This window comes from Ammospiza nelsoni, chromosome 12, assembly GCF_027579445.1.
Source record: "Ammospiza nelsoni isolate bAmmNel1 chromosome 12, bAmmNel1.pri, whole genome shotgun sequence".
NCBI classification, from domain to species: domain Eukaryota; kingdom Metazoa; phylum Chordata; class Aves; order Passeriformes; family Passerellidae; genus Ammospiza; species Ammospiza nelsoni.
Window position 1 is genome coordinate 4,573,696 of NC_080644.1, and position 16,934 is coordinate 4,590,629.

At 43.4% G+C, this 16,934-nt stretch overlaps 1 protein-coding gene across 1 annotated transcript in view; it reads left to right on the plus strand.

Moving 5' to 3' along the window:
- CDH4 (cadherin 4) overlaps positions 1-16,934 on the plus strand; it is a 417,132-nt gene that overhangs the window by 363,611 nt on the left and 36,587 nt on the right. Inside the window, exon 8 of the mRNA XM_059480662.1 lies at positions 10,860-10,997. Coding sequence (XP_059336645.1) covers positions 10,860-10,997 — 138 coding nt within the window. The remainder of the gene's footprint in view (positions 1-10,859; positions 10,998-16,934) is intronic.

Below are 16,934 nucleotides of genomic sequence, written 5' to 3' on the forward strand. Positions count from 1 at the left end.
GGCGTCTCAATCATTCCATTTATCAGCAGTTTTCCCCTTTATCACGAAGTCATTTGTCCCTGTTCCTCACTTGCCTGGTTCTATCTCGTGTCTGGAGCCCTCTGAGCAGGCAGGACAGGGAGTTGTACTCTCCAAAGCAGAGCAGGCTCCCTTTGGAAAGCATCTGCAAAATCTGAGTCACCAGAGGCTGGGGTTCACACCTCACTGTGCTGTTTTCATCCTGGGTTTTTGTTTACAGTGGAACCCAAAACTCAGTTTGCCCAAATGCCCTGCAGCCAGTGCCTGTGGCAAACCCATGATGGGTCAGTAGAGAGTCAATATTTTCCTGGGATCTCATTCCCCAGGTGGGAATTCTGTGTCTCATTCCCCAAATGCTGTAGCTCACAGAGCAGTGGGTGCTGACAGCCATCAGGAAGCCCTGTTCTATTAAGACTGCTCTCTGAAAATACTTACTCATTTTGGTGGCCTTTCTTTTGTAAGAGTACACATTATTACCCACTTGTGACTTCTCTCAAATCCATTAATACAATGTTTAATAAAAAATCCTTCTTTTCTATTTGTCTAATACAACTGCATATAAACATCAGGATCAGTAGCTTGTAAAAAAAGCTGAGATGCCTCCTTCAGAGAAGTGCAGCACTTTATCCTCCATTAATTCTAGACCTTGCTCAGTGAATTATTTGTACCATTGGAGTAACTGTAGCTGTGTAGCATTTGATAAGTTATCACAAAGTTTATTACTGTATTTTGCTCTGGACCTAAGTGTTTTTTCCATCAGATTCAGTCTGAATTGTAGTCCTTCTACACCAAGAAACAAGTCAAATATTGAATCAACTGCATGTCTTTATTTCCTGTGTGTTACACCTTTAACATTTTTAATATATACAAAATTAGCAAGATCAAATATTGCTCATGTGCAAATGCCTTTGTTTCTTGTCATGGGTGAGAATTTCCAGCCAGAAAGAAAAAATCCTTCACTCACAGGCTAAGCTTTCAGTTCATTTTCCCACAGCACTGGAGATCTTTTTGATTGCACCTATTTTCATGTAGCCCTTTTCCAAGGCAGGGAAACAAAGCCTTTGCAGGCAGAGCTGGTTTTGACAAAAGCCCCCTTTGCTATTTCCAACTTCACAACCAAGCTGAATTTCTTTTCCAGAAGTTGTCAATCACATTCTCCCTCAGCAGATCAGCACAACATGACCCTGCCCACGGTGGGTGAAACAGCTCTTAAGAGAAATACAATAGGGAGCATCTCACATTAATCTCTCCTCTCTGTTATTTGACTGTTTTCCACTAACCTTTCCTTCTGGCAAATTTAATTAAATCAGCTGCTTTTGTGGCTCTAACCTGGCCCTTCTCTGTTTGGACATTCCCTTCAATTCATAAGGCACATATGATATGCAGCCAGCAGGGACTTAGCCAAGCTATTTTCTTAAAATAATTCTCAGCAATGAATAAGGAATGACACCAAATGAGTTTATTTTATCCAGACCATAAGGAGTCAACACAGTACAGATGCCCCAGACTTGTGTTGTGCTCCTGACTGCCAGTAATTTTAAAATGCAGGATTTTAGTGTTGTTCATACCACGTGTATACATATAGGATTGTACAAAATGGTTTGAATATATTGCATTGATTTTATTTTTTTTAGTTGCTGCACTGATAGATTTTTTAAAACGCCTCATGTTCCCCAGAATAAAAAGGTCTGGCTACATCAGTGGTGTCATGAGTGTGGAATTTCAGGCTTTCTGCAGAAATGAGACCAAATATAAATAATGAGCAATATTATGAATATTTATTCACCTACACTGATCCTCCTGATGATCTTTTTCAAGCTTCCAGCCTGACAGAGCTTAAAGAAGAAGGCAGTTTTACCTGAATTGTGAAAGGTTTTTCTTCCTCTTTCTAATCAAGCGTGATATACCAGAAAACAAATCAGGCTGATAAAAACAGAAGCCAGACTTACAAGAAAAACAGCTGTAGCAGCTAAATGGCTTAAAGCAGAGAAAGTAGGAAAACAGCATGTGGGGCTAATGATGGGTGGTTTGCAGGTTTCAGAATACATTAAGGCATTTTCCCTGTTTATTAAATTGCTCTGGCAGCATTTGACAGCAAAGGTTTTGTGGATTATAGGAGTGCAATGGACATAACTAGGATATTTTTTTATCCTAAAGCCTGGCCTTTGGGTAATCACCAAGAAGTTACACGCTGCAGGAGGAATTTGCTTTCCACAAGTCCAAAGAAGGTTGGTTTTTTACCTAAAAAATAAATGTTTCTGAGATTGTTGTTTACTTTCCCTTCTCTGCCTTGAGATTTTGAGGTTTTTTTCTGTCTCAGCACTCACTGCTTTTGTCAGTAAGTGGCAGAAACCACCTGGAAGCAGCATCAATTTACTGCTGGCGTATTTACCAAAGGGCACCTCTGTGCAGCACCAGGTGCTGCGTGACCACCCAGACTTTGAACTATTGCTCGTCTCTCCCTGCTCAGGAAAAGCCAAATGTAATTTTCATGGTTTTACAGAAATTGCCTCAGCCAAAAGTTAGAAGGCATGTTATTCCTGAGGTCTCCTTTTAAGCGCTCTTTGTGAGATGACCTGGAATCTGTGGGGCATAAAAGCTGGAAAGTGTTGGTGGGAGTTGGCTTGGGGCTGGTTCCTGTTCCTGGGGATGCAGATGGACACACAGCTCTGTCCTGCAGCCTCTCTCATCCCAGGGGCCCAGTGCTCCAGCCAACAAATGGATTTCTCTTCTCGTGGTATCACTGTTAGATAAAAAAGAGTTTTAATTTCATTTCAAAGTGTTATTTTCAATTTCTTTGATGCACAGAAAAATTAAATGACCTGCTAAAGGTCACTTGGGGAGGGTTTGGGAAACTGCTAAAGAAATTCAGATCTTCCAAGCTGCAGCCTACAGCCTTAATCACAACCCTCCTCTGTTTTCGCACAGTGGCTGCAGTCAGAATTGAAATACATTATCCAAGATATTAATCACATCTCTTTTTTTTTAGTGAAATTTATCAGTAGCTCATGCCAGCTCATTGCTATCCCTTTGTATGACTGTCAGAAGCAGGTAATTCAGTTTTCTTATTTCTCTCCTTCCTCCTTGTGGACTTACAGCTGATCTGGAGTTTGGATCACTGAAGAGAGAGATGCCCATTCCTAGTGATGCTGTGATTCCAATGTTGGTGTAAATGGGATAACCATGAGAAGCTCATTAACTGATGTTTAGTCAGTTTAGTCATTTAGTCTTCCTAAACAGAAAAGTTGATGCTATCCAAGGACAAAGATACTGTAACAATGGGGTTTCTGACAATAATTTCGATAATAATTCTGATAATATTTCTGAAGTCAGCTCATGGCACCTGAGTCACTTCATTCAAGTTTTGAGAAATGCGTGTGCTCAAATATCAGACAAGAAATGTTGTGGTCCCTGTTGCCCACCCTCTGCAAGTGGAAATGTACAAGTCTAGAACAAGTGTGGGGTTAATAACAAACCCTGCTGTGCTGTTAACCTTGGACACAGCACAATTCTGAATGTGCTGCTGCCACCAGTGCTGGCCGGCTGGGCTCAGAGCCTGGCAAACCCTCTGCAAGGTGTGTTTGTGTCACTGCGCTGTTTTGGTGGATATATTCTCCTGCATTCCCCTTTCTTTGGGCACAAGTTGCTGCATTGAAATCCCACATTTTTCACTGAAGCTTGGGTGTTGTTTCAAAAACCTTGATAGCCCAGGTTCAGTGTCTAATCCCTTTGGTGTAAAACTCCAAAAAAAAAGAAAGAAGTATCTATCTCAGATGAATGTGGTGGCAGCATATTGCACTTCAAGCACCTCTGTTCCACTTTAATGCAGCCCTTCCTATGCACAGCATTGCTGGCACCAGGCATTGTTAGGAGAATCATGAAAATGATCCATCAGGATCCCCAGTCTGTCTTACCATTTCCAGTTATTTGTCTGCTGTGGGTTGGGTTTGTTTCTTTTTTTTTTTTTTTTCCTTATTTTCTCTCCTGGTTTAGTCTCAGGGCTGTTTAATGCTTGGAGTTCCTATTTCTGAGCATCCCTGTGTATCCCTGACAACTGGCAGATCCCTCCTGGAGCTGAGCTGAGCTCCTGGAGCAGCTCAGCAGCGTCCTGGCACTCACCATGAGATGAGGTGCATGAGCAATCCTGTTTGGTTCACAGACCTTCCTTGTGTCTGGGAGGCTCCAGGGAGGGGTGGCCAGGATGCTGGAAGGCTCTTTGGGAGCCTGCTGGCGTCTGCTCTGTACCCAGTGCAGGAGCAGTTTCCACTTCAGCACTTTTCCTGCCTGGATGACACAACTAAAGGCAGCAGCCACTGAACTGTTTGGTCTCATGCTACTAAAAGGCCAAACAGAGTAGACTCCTGAAAGGCTTTCTGGCATTCTTTGATGTTGTAACCTCTGTGTGATAAAAAAGATCATATTCACTTTCTTTCAGTTAACTTTTAAAGCACTTCCTCCTGCTTTCATAGGAAAGCTCAGCTTGCCAGTGCTGGGTGTTGTACCCACCACCAGAGGCTGTTTTGCTTTCAGAAGCTGCCACACAAAAGAGGAAAGAGCTGCTAAAAGCTGGAGCAGGTCCCATTTACACTTAAGTGGGAGATTGAACACCCACCCTGGGAGAAGCTGGAAAAGTTAATGGTGTGTGTGGTGGTTCCAAATGGGTTAAAAGGTGTAAATTGTAACACATTAATTTGCTATCATAAAATGCAGTAGCTTAAGAGAGAATAAGATAAATTGTATAATGTGTGAGATCCCCCAGGTTATGGGTCTTAGGTGCTGAGAGGGAAAGTGTTAAAAGTAGTTTAATTGCTGGGTGTTAATGAGGCTGCCAGGAGAAAGCCATTAAAGGTGGATGTCAATGTAGCTCCAGTGCCAAGTGAAAATCCTGAGCTGGGCTATGGACCTTCAATTGTACCAGACAAAATGGTTTTTGAAGGAGAGTGGAGCAGTTCCTGCAGACTGGAGGTGTGGATGAAACTGCTGTGGATGCTGGACTGAGGCTGTTCTTGGCACAGAGGAGTTCACTGGTGTTTGGGCAGAGGGTCACAGGAACACACAGGGTCTGACCAGCACATCACAGGCCAGGTGTCACATCACCACCTCTGCTAGGAGGAAAGGAGCACAGGGCTGCTCCCAGCAGAGCAAACTGCCTTGCTGGGCAGAGCCAGACCAGCACCAGCCCTGATGGGGCTCTGCCAGCACAGGCAGCTCATAAAATCAAACACCAGGGGCTTGTGGAAGGGAACACCTTGCCATGCTGGAGGAAAAGCCAACACAGCCCCAGCCAAATGGAGAAAACAACCCTGGCTGCTTGCTTCCCTGTGTGGCTGTGCAGCACTAAGTGCCCCAGTTGGTTTTAAAAATAGCATTTCCTGCCTTGTTCTATGCCTGTCTTAGCAGAAACATGGGCACCTCAGGTGGGAGCTGGTCCTGTGCAGTGGGGCAGTGATGGAGCAAAGCTGCATCATTTTAGCTCAGGCAGCAGCCTGTGCACTGGGATCTCCAGGCTTGGTGTCTGCTGGGGACTCTGCAGCCACAGTGTGATGCTGTCCTGGATGTGAGAAATGAAAAGTCAAGGTTTATCAAAGATTCTGCTCAACTCTGGCACAGAGTTGACCCTAACCCTAACCCAGCACCACCATGGCTGGGGGAGCTGCAGGAGTGCTGGATTTCCCTGGGTGTCCTGTGAAAGCTGCCTTCTTCCCAGAGCTTCCAGAAGAGAGCTTTCTGCTGGAAATCTGTTCTTATTTAACCAAGGCTAAGTAGGGAGTATTAAAGGATAGATGCTTTAAAAGCTTTTCCTGTGAGCTTTGTATAAATGGTGGCTATTTAGATCTTTTTGGAAAAAGTACTTTTGCTTGAGTTAACTGAATGTTTGGGGGGAGTTTGTTTATTTGTTTTTAAATTGCCTTTCCTGGTTCTGGTGCAGTATTTATTAATGATGTGTTTGCCATCTCTGATACCCAAAAACATGAACATCAAGTCTTCAGTAGCATGCAAAAAAAATTATTTAGAAAACAAATCACAAGAACATCTCGTATTCATCTCATTGGTGTTGCAAAATTAAGGGGAGATGAAAAAAACATAGATATAAAGGAGATGTGAGGATAACCACGGGAAGAAATAGAATTTAGATTTCCTATCTCCTTCACCAATGGATTCCTGCTAATACATCCTACATCCTGGTAACCTTATTTGCTTTACCAGGCGTGATGCTAAAATTAGCTAGTCATACATTTCTCAGGAAGTAGTAATTAATTGGACAGTATTTGTACAGGGCTTTGAAAATGTAGTTCCTAATTTTGCAAACCCTTTGTCCATAATGCAGATTAATTTAATCACATAATTACTGCATTTCTGGACTTTGGTGTACACAGTTCCCCAGCTCATGTGTGATGTATAATAATTGCCTGTATAAACTGGCAAGAGCCACATTTCTCAAACACCGTGCGTGCACATTTGAAAATTGGGATCACAGGTAGCACTCCATTACTAGTGCTTCATTTTAAAATACTTTGTTCTTTTCTAGTCTGTCCCTGAATACGATTTACTCTTGTTTATACCCTGTCTCAGCAAGGCTCTGCTCAGCCCAGCCAGGGATTTGAGGCATTTCCATGCCAGCCTCTGTCTCGATGGGGAGAGCCACTTGCAATGGCTGTAATTTTGTCTGGGACACCTGGTCCTTTGTGTGTGCCAATGGAATGGGCTGGTTCAGTGATAACCATCAGTGTTAAGCCTTTTCACATGAACAGTCTGTGCTATTTGGACTGAAAGGGTTTTTCTTTCTTTTTCTTTTTACAAAGTTGTTTGTACACAGACAATGTTAAGAGATCTGCCTTCTGCTTTAGCTGAATTTGTCATAGTTACTACCTAAACCAAGAGGATTTAGCCCTAATTTAATATATTCTTTTGAACGTTTTTCCTCCCCAGCCCCTGTGTTAGATTGCTCCAGCATCTCACTCCTTTATTGGTAAAGGACCTACTAATTTCCAACCTAAATTTATTCATGGCCAGTTTATACCCATTTGTTCCTGTGTCAACATTGTCCTTTAGTTTAAATTGCTTCTTTGCCTTCCCAGTGTTTATCCTCCTGATGTTATTTATAGACAGCAATCATATCTGCTATCAGCCTTCATTTTGCTAGACTAAACAAGCCAGGCTCTTCTCCTGTGATGGGCTCTTCGGTGCCAGCACCTGGTTGGGTCCAGGGGCTCAGCAGTGAGCACAGGGCCTGGCTGGTGCCCAGCATCCCCAGGAGCCCTGGCTTGGCACAGGATCAGGATTGCCAGCTGTGCCCTGCTCAGAGCTGCACACGGGGTGTTTGCCCCTTGCTTGGCAGCAGGTGGGACGTGGGGACAGCCATCCCTCCTCGTGTCCAATACAACAGCTTCCAGGAAAGTTTTGTTTTATGGGTGCCTTGCTGCATTTTCCTGTATTTTGTGCTATTAAATCACATTTTTCTGTTATGCAGTTGCCCTTCTTCCAAGCTGCCGTTCCTCCTGTACAAGGCACCTTTTTAACCAAGCCCTTGACTAATTTCCCATCAGCCAGCTTAACAAATTCCTTCAACTAATTCCCATCTTCTGGAATTTAGCTGATGTGTTTCTTTGGGGCACTGTGTCAGATGACTGACAGAAGAGCAGATAGATTAGATCTGCCACATTTCCTTTAATTATTCCTTCCTTCATCATTTTTTCCTTAAAAAGTCCTTCTTAGTTTTTAGGTCAGACTAAAAACGCTGCACTTATCATGATGAGGTTTTTTTCCTTGTCTGGAATAGAAGCAGCACATTTGCTTTGCTGTAGCATGAAGATCTGTTAGATTTATTAGAAACACTTGCCACAGGAGCTCCCACAGGCTTCAGTGGGGCTGGGTTTTTAGTCTAGACCCCCTTGGGCCACAGGCTCATTTCCTGAGCTCCCCAGCATCACCATCAGAGCAAACATACAGTAAATGTTAGAACCATTTTGCTTTACCTCTATGCTGTAATTTCTGCCCTGTGCTATTTAAAATGTCATTTTTCCAAAGAAAGAGAAGAGGAGAATTATTCTGTATGATCAAAATGCCATCAAGAAAATGTCTCTCATGCTTGGGGGCATGAGGCTGCCTTTTTTTTTTTTTAATAGTCGTAACAATAATAATACTATTAGGACAACAAACTGAGATGCCCCTGGAGATGATGTGACAAATTGGAAGGACATGCTGAAATTGAAATTGATTGAATAGTTCAATAAAATCAGCTTAATGCACAAGAGCAAAAAGATTAGCTAGAGAAAAACAAAAAATCAGTAATTTGTTATCTGCTGGGACCAGTCTCACTGGAGATTGAATTAGTTATAAACTAAAACTGGGCACTTGAAAGGAGCACCCCTATATGCACACAGTGCTGGAGTCTTTGGGATGGAGCTGGATGTGGATGGAAGCCATCCTGAAGGTTTGGCAGATGAGGCCTCAGACTATTTCCATTTGGTGGGACTTGGCTTTATGGCTGGACTTGATCTTGAAGGTCTTTTCTAACCTAGATATTTCTCTGATTTCCTATGTCTGTGTTCTGTACACCATTTTCCCACACCATTCTCCATGGCAAAATCCACTTTTGCTCCAAACACAATAATTTTGTGTTCAGTTGATGGAAATCAGTGCAACTTTGGGGGTGTCTCTGGGATTCCCCCAGCAGCTCATTTCTGATGTGTACCCAGTGCTATCCTGAGATTCAGCAGCTCCCCAACATGTGCATTCCCATCATGGTCCTGCCTGATCACTCCATCCTTTGGGATCTGCTGTAATTCCCACATTTTCTCACCAGGCTTGGACTGCCTGCTCTTGCTGCACAAGTGCTGTGTTCCTTTGCCATCCCTCCCTTCTTTCCCTCCTTCCACACCAGCTCCTTGTGCCGCTACATTTGCACACTCTAATAAATTCTGGCCATTTTCCTTCTCTTTTTTTTTTTTGTGTTGTATGATCTGATCAACATCTTTCTTTTAAACTTCTCTAATTTAGTGCTCTGAATTTGTGTGGGGGTTTTTTTATTAACATTACAGAGCTCAGTGAACAGTGCTTTGTTAAAGAAAACAATTCTGTTGTAAATCTGTGAGTACACACACACAGATGTGTTTTTCTCATTTATGTGAAATTTCATTGCTTCTACTTTTATAAGTATCCTCCCCACTTCTATGATTTAAACCTTCTGTTATTTAAACCAGAGCGTTTGGCCTGCTAGGAAATACTTCCATCAGCTTCCCAGGTAGTCCATAACAGAGAATAAGGAAGGAAAAGCTGGATATGAAATAGAAATTACATTCACTAATAAGGACATTTCAGCCTTGTGCAGTGCTTTACAAATGGAGTAATGAACAGAACCTTCTTGCATGAGCCCAAAACAAGGGCTAACAATAGTTTCTCCCTCATGTTTTATTATACAAGATAGGAAGAGATAATGAAAGTGCATTTCCATAATATATTCCAGTTGCAAGGTGCTGATGGATCCCTAAGTGTGATGTCTTGTCAATTTAGCAGGTCAATTAAAAGCCCTGGAATCAAGATAAAGCTAAAATGCAGATCTCTTATTCTGGCAACTCAGAAGAATTAAAGAACTGAGCCAGTTGCAGCACTTCAAGGATGTTTATATGGGAATAAAGAGCCCTAATTGACCTAATTCTTGCCCTTTGAAACTTCAGGGGACATTTGACGTTTTACACACACTTGTGGCACTGGCACCTTGAAGGAGCAGCCCTGGTACCTGAGCTGTGTTCTGGGGGTAGTTGATCTTTCCTTGCACCAAAGTCCCTCCACCTGACTTCACAAAAAAGCTTTTCCTGCATAAAATTCTGCCTCCCCTTGGTTCACACCCCTTTGGGGCTCTCTGATGTGCCACCTGCAGCCTTCAGGAGCAGGGTTGTGTTGAGCTTTTGCCTGGATCCTTCCCTGGCTCTCCTGCCGCCCTTTGCCCGCTTTCCAGGAGAGGAGCTTTGCTTTCCCATCGGCCTCCAAAGTGCTCTGTGAGCATGACAGTAATCAATAGTAAATTCTGCAGGTCTGAATGGAAATTTATTGTTGAGGCCAGTTGTGAAGATCAGGAGAGTTCTCTTGATGCAGGCAGATACTCCTAAGATATCCCAGGAAGATGTGTACACGTGCAACATCAGATGGCCTCTCCTCTTTTATTCAGTTTTATTTTCCAGTTGCATTGACTTACAGCATCCTTTAGAACTTCCCTGTGTGATTTTTGTGGCTGGCTCTGTGAGGTTTTTTCCTTTGAGAGCTGTGTGGTAGGGGGTGCTCAGGAATTTAAATAAGTTCTGCTGAACTGCTGTTTATTGCGCTGAATTATTTTTTTCTTCCATACTGGACTTAAATTCTCCTTATTTACCAGGATTGTGGTAAGGATTGAAACACGAAGAGCATTTTAATGCTATTTGGGCATCAAACTGTGTGAGCAGAACGAGCTGGAGGGCTGCCAGGCAATGTTGATGTCAATTTTGGGGGTATAATGTTCTTAGCAGTGTTTTCAGTGAAAACACATGAACAAAACTTTTACTGGTTTTCAGAAGACAGAAGCTAATGTTGCAGAAAATACTTAAAAGTTAATAAAAATGTCAGCTTCAACCAGAGAATTTTGCCCATAAGACTTTTATTTTCCCATGAGACAGGTGATGTCCACGTATCTATGCAAAAATCACTTCAGAAATGATGCAGAAAAATTAATTTATTTTTTACTAATATTTTAATCTAATTAACTTCTTAGTCTGCTTAAAGATCACACTTGTATATGGAAGATAAACAATGGTGTTTTACAGGGTGTGTTTTTGTGTCTCATCTTTTCTTCTTTTCTTTTTTTGCAGAAAGTTCAGCAGTACATAGTGATTGTTCAAGCAACAGATATGGAAGGAAATCTGAACTATGGTCTCTCAAACACGGCCACAGCCATCATTACAGTGACAGATGTGAATGACAACCCCCCTGAATTCACCACCAGCACTGTGAGTACCCACAGGGTGATGCATGCACACTCTGCTTTTAGCTCATGGGTGTTGGTGTCTGCTGTCTCTCCAAGCTGCTTGGGCAGATAGGAGGAACTCTGATGGATTACTGTGGCATAAACACTTTCAGGGGAGAAAAGGGAAAAAGGAAAAGACTGATTCATGAACCTGCAAAATTGTTTGGTGACTGATTTGGCCAAGGCAATGAAGGAGCAGAAATAACGTGGCAAACAGCCCATGTCTGATTGCACCAAAGAGGATGCAGTTGTTTCATAGCAATTGGCTGTAGACATATCAGAGTTATTAATACTTCTGAGTGAAATCCTGAGCACTGAGAGATATTTGGGGTTTATGGCTTGGATATGATTTCAAGAGGGCTGTAAGTGCTGTAAATTATTAGCAGGTAGCTGGTAAAATTTGTATTTCACTGATAGCTCTAACAGATGTATTTGTGAGTGCTGGCAGTAAATGTGTAGACATTCTTCAGTACATCTGGTTTTAATCAGTTAAAGATTTTTCTTCTGTTTTATTAACACAGTCTTCTGTTCTGTTCTCTTGTGTTCCAAGGTATTCCTGGAGGGCAAGGGGAAAAAAACAGATGTTGCAAATGACAAATTTTTAGAGCTGGTTAAGGTAAAAATGAAGATTTGGAAGGTGAAATGATGTGGTCTAGTTCATTCCAGCCTTCATAATCCATAGATGTAGAACATCTGAAATGTGCATGGTAAATTTAGAAATCACAGAGCAGTGCAGAGGTCTATATGCTAATAAATGAGACATGCTTGTGCACCCCCTGTCTGTATTCATATGAGGGTCAACAAGGAGCAGTAAGTGATGTATCTTAAATGGGCATCAAATCCTTTCAAATGCAGGTGCTCTAACTTCTTAGTGCTCAAGTCACTGAACACCCTTGGAGGAATGTTTTTATTATTTATATAATTCTGAATTTTCATTCCGTCCTAAAGGGTCTCTAAATATTTATTAGCATAGGACCAAAGTTTCCCCTTAGTTATACTCTTACAAACTACAGGCATGTCACAGAACTCCAGGAAGTCATGCAGAGCCCCATTTATGCCCCTGTGGACCCAAGCTGGATTCATGTCAGTTCTGGAGTCTGGGTCCTTCCCATCTCCATGGGGAGCTGAGTTTGGGGCTGTGACATGCTCAGCTCCCAGACAGCATTTTCTCACATAGTGGCTTGAACATGGTTTCTAAGAAGAAAAAATGCACTAAATTCCTCCTGAGTCTCAGCAAAGCGGGCACCCAACATGTTTTCAGGTCTGGGCATCAATCCCCAGGCTGTGCTGCTGCTGCAGTGGATGGATCAGCACATCTGTGCTGTGTGTCCATCATGGATACTCCAATCTTTCTGCTGTAAAATTGTGGTTAAACATCTCCCTCAGTATGGTACAGTTATGAAGAACCATAAAAATACAGCACAGGTCTTGGGCTGTGTGTTCCTTTCTGCTGCCGGGACAGAATTATTCTCTCTGGAATGAGATTTGTGTCTGTGGGGCTGCAGGACCTTGCACCACAGCACTGCCACAGCTCCCTGGTGTGTGGGGGGACTTTATTCTGCCAGGAAAATGCTTCTCTGCCCTCCCTTTGAGTGAAAAAGGAATGACATCTAGTGGCCATGTCACTTCAGCACAGGTTGTTCCCATGCCCCAGGTCGTGGGTCCGTGTCTCCAGTGCAGGTTGTGGGGTGAGGTTTTGGGGAGCAGGGTGAGCTGGGTCAGGGCTCCTTGCAATGTTCTCCCTGCCTTCTGCAGGGCAGCATCCCCTCCAGATGTGCTGTGTTTTAATGGCACTTCTCAGAGCTGATGGAAGGTGGGATAATGGAAATTTTCTTTCAGGTGAATTCTGAGTATTTAATGTCTCGGTGTGTATTAAACCTGGAAGGAATAAAAGCCATCAAGAGAATTACCCACAGAATTGTGTTAAATGGATTAGAAAATGCTACTCTTCCTCTAAGCAGAGTTGATGTGTACCATTATTTCTCTGATTTCAATCACTGAAGAAAGAGTTTTGCAAGGGCCAAAGGGCTTTACACAGTGGCACATGGGACTTCTCTGTAAAGAGTTGAAAACCAAGGGTGTTTTACAATAATACTTTGTAATTCTATGGAAGCAAATATCTTTGATATACTCCTGGGTATAGCCAGGCTGAATTTCATGTGAGTATGAAAGTATAATATGTTTTTTCTCTTACTGGCAGAGGGAACAGCATCAGGCTGATGAGTTTCTTTAAGCCTGAGCTGAATCTCCTCGCTGTCCTCAAATAGTCTGATCTGCATTTTAACACCTCTAAAAAAAATAGCAAAAATCACTTTCCAGGAGATCTATAGCTCCTCAGAGAGTGAGAAAGCCCATGGTCTCTTTTAAGTCTGCGGACTGTTTGGAGAGATATTGTATATTTTTATTTTAAATAGTTGTATTGAGATGCTGCTGTAAAAACAAAAATAGACTGAATAACTGAAGCTGTGGCTTGCTCTTGGCAAGCAGCCAGATGAGAGGTGCTCAGGAGCTGTATTCATCCCAGACAGATACAGAGGCCCACCCTATGGAGCTCTTAAATTACCTGTCATTCAGCCAGGGTGGTTTCTGACTTAATCGTTTCTGGATGGGAATGTAGCTCAGGAGGACACTGCACCACGCTGGTGTCACAGCTCATGTATTCAGCAGCAGGAATTATTGTTGCTGTGTAAAATCTAACAACAGGATGGGGGAGAGGAAGGCATCCCCTGTGATGGTCAAGAGAGCCAGGGCACGTCTGCAGCCAGGCCCAGGGCAGGGGAAGGGGCTGAGAGCAGGGACCACGTGCAGGTTCAGGCACAGCAATGCCAGAGCGGCACAGCCAGCAGAGGTGTCGTGCTGAATGGACATCCAAAATACCAGCTGGGCTGGCATCAAAGTGTACTGCTGGATGAGAGGTGGTAAAAGAGCAATAAAATTACAAAGAAGATCCTTAAAGGTACAAAATGAAGATTTTGTAAAGTGAAACTCCAGAATTTCTGGGTGCTTCCATGAAAACTGATGTCAGTAGGTTTCAGGTCCTTTGGTCCATCACCTGAAAGGCAGGGGAAGAAGGAGCTCCACCTTCTCAAACAAAGGGTTCTGAAATTATATGGGAGGAAGGAAATCAGAGTCTCTGGATGAAACAATTTGGAGCTCAAGTCTGCTGTTAACTCTCCATCAGCATGGCCAGTCCTGACAGTCCTGAGGATTACCTGCAGCAAGCTGCAAGGCTCTGGGCACAGTGAGGGCCAAGTGCCTGCTCTGGTCCTGTCCAGCTCTTTTTTGTGACGGTGAATGTTTTTTTTGATCTGCAGTGCTACCTGTGCCTGTGCTGAGAAGCATCAGAGAGCAGCCAGCAGTGGGGACGTGTCTCCTGAGAGACACCACAGGAGTGGAGCATCCCCTGAAACACTATAAGCATCACAGGCCATTTTTAAATGGTTTAAGGCAGGGCTGTGACCCAGGGAATGCTCTTCTGGCTATCTAAGGGACTTCAGCCTGTCCACAGTGTTGTGTTCTTCGTGTGACATTGCTGCTTGCAGAAATAAATGAAGGGGGCAACTCTTCCCTCTGCTAAAGAGAAGAGGTAGCACTGACTCCTCAAAGTGCCCAACCAGCCCATGCCCAAAGGCTCTGGGTCAGATGCTATAGGAAAAGGTATTATAACCCCCCATGCCCAAGTTTTCTGTGACTCGTTCATTTCTGTAGAGGTTTTGGTGGATTTTGCACCTGCCAAGTCACCAGCTGTTGTAAAATATTGACACTTTAACTGGACTGTGTTACAAAGGCTTTGTAGGAATTGTTACTGGCTCTTCTTACTGTTACAAGATGAAGGTATCACTGTGCCCTCCATTATCCAGAGTCCTTGTTACTTATAACAGGGTCATGTCCTCTGATATGTCTTAATTATGGGGAAATTCCTCAGTCTCCCTTCAAATATTTATCTCCTGTGTGCAAGTGAGTTGTGGGTTTTCCATATTAATATGGATCCATAGCCTCTGCTCAGATGCTCACCTCAGATACAGGGGATGCAGTGAAATTAGAGCTGGTATTTCAGAGATTAAAAGTCAGCTGAGATAGAACAATGCTGGATAGTCTCAGGTGAGGTTTATGTAAGATTCAAGCATCTTTCTTGCTCACAGGAGGAGCACCTTTAATTCCAGTGAAATCTTTAACTCCTCTCAGGCAGGATGCCCTTTCCAGTCTGACCCATGGTACTGTTAATAGCCATTCAGGGATTTCCACTTTATCTAAGAAAATGCATAATCAGAGGGGAGGAGAAGTGAAAGAAATCCATGCCCACACTTGACTCATTCAAAGTCTATTTTTATCATATTCAATCAGGAACAATCAGGCACAGAGAGGAGACGCAGATGAATTTGCATGATCAGACTTCTGTGTCTGAAATGTTAATTAAAAGTTATTTTAAATTTGCCTACTGTGCAGAACTTGTTTTTATGGTAGCCCATGTAAAGAAAATATTATTTCACTGGGCTAAAGCGCTCATGATTACTTGAGTTTGTGAATTCTTGGGAAAACCTGCCTGGCAATCAAAAAAAAAAAAAAAAAAATTGGAGGGAAAGAAAGGGAAGAAAGAAACTGGGCTATTCAAGTTCTTTAATCTCCTGAGCCTTAGGAGGTCTTATTTTAAGCTACTTTAAAATTTGCCCTTTGTCACTGCTCTGAGAATCTCCTCTTGCAAAGCTGAATCCAGTGGAGTCTGTTTTACAGAGGCAGCTCTGGGACAGCATCCCCTGCCCTGCCTCGCTGGCTCATCCTGACCCTGAGTTAGGAGCAGCTCCAAAGGTTCAGGACTGGACTGTTGGAGATGAGTGGGTGCTTCCCAGCTCTCAGGGCAGTGCTGGGCTTTGCTGGCCTGGGAAAGGCTGCCTGGCCAAGGGCTGGCTGAACTCAAAGCGGAATTGCTGGTGAGGAGTAGCCTGGATTCAGAGAGGCTGTGCTGGGGCTGTTTCTGGGTAAGGTTAATGTGGTTACAACACGGACTTGGCTAATCAGTGAAGGAGCAAGTCCTTGTTGCAAGCACATTGGGAAAAGCAGTTCTTGCCTGTTTCTACCTGGCTGTTTAATGAATATTGTCAGAGCAGGCTCAGCCCTGGCTGCCAGTGAGGCTGAGTGAGCCTGGCTCATGCTGGGCTGGGTCCGGCAGGGCTGGAAGCTGCAGAGAACAGCTCAGTGCTCCCTGCACAAAGGAACACAGAGACAGACCCAAGTTAAAAGGGCTCCTTGGTTCTGGCACCACACTGCCAAAAATGTCTGACCTTTCTCTGTGCAGGTGTCCTGGTTCCTCCAGTGCTGTAGGAGATGTTAACGAGCCCATTCTGTGAAGAGCTTTGGAATTTGAGAGTGAAGATGCTCTTGGAGCATCGCTGCCCTGCTGACATTGCCTTCACCAGAAATAGTTCTTCCTTCTCCCATTCTCATGTTTCCTTCCCATTTTCTCTCCCCTGTGATTTACCAGTGTACATTTGTACTTCATTCCATGAAGCAAAACAAGCCAAGATCCTCCAACCCCTTCTGCTTTACAGCTTCCCTTCCCTGGTTATCTTGCTAACCCTGCTGTGCTCCATGCTCTGCTCAGTTTTCATTCTTCTGACCCAGTTTGGATATAGTAATCCAGTTTCAGTGCCTTGAACAAGGGCATTAGTATTTCCTTTTTCACAGCCATGGTGTAGCTCTCACTTAGCCTCCTGCTCTGTGAACTCGCCAAAATTGTGGAAACAAAGCAAACAAGCATAACCTAAAATTGTATTCCCCGTTCTGAATGTGTTTGTTCTCACATTCATTGTTTGTTTGAGGAGAGAAAATAGCTGTGCATCAACCTATGCAAGAGCAGCGCTGCACAGAAATAGCTGATGTGAACTGTAAAAATGTGACTTTTTTGCAAGTGGGGTGAATGCTT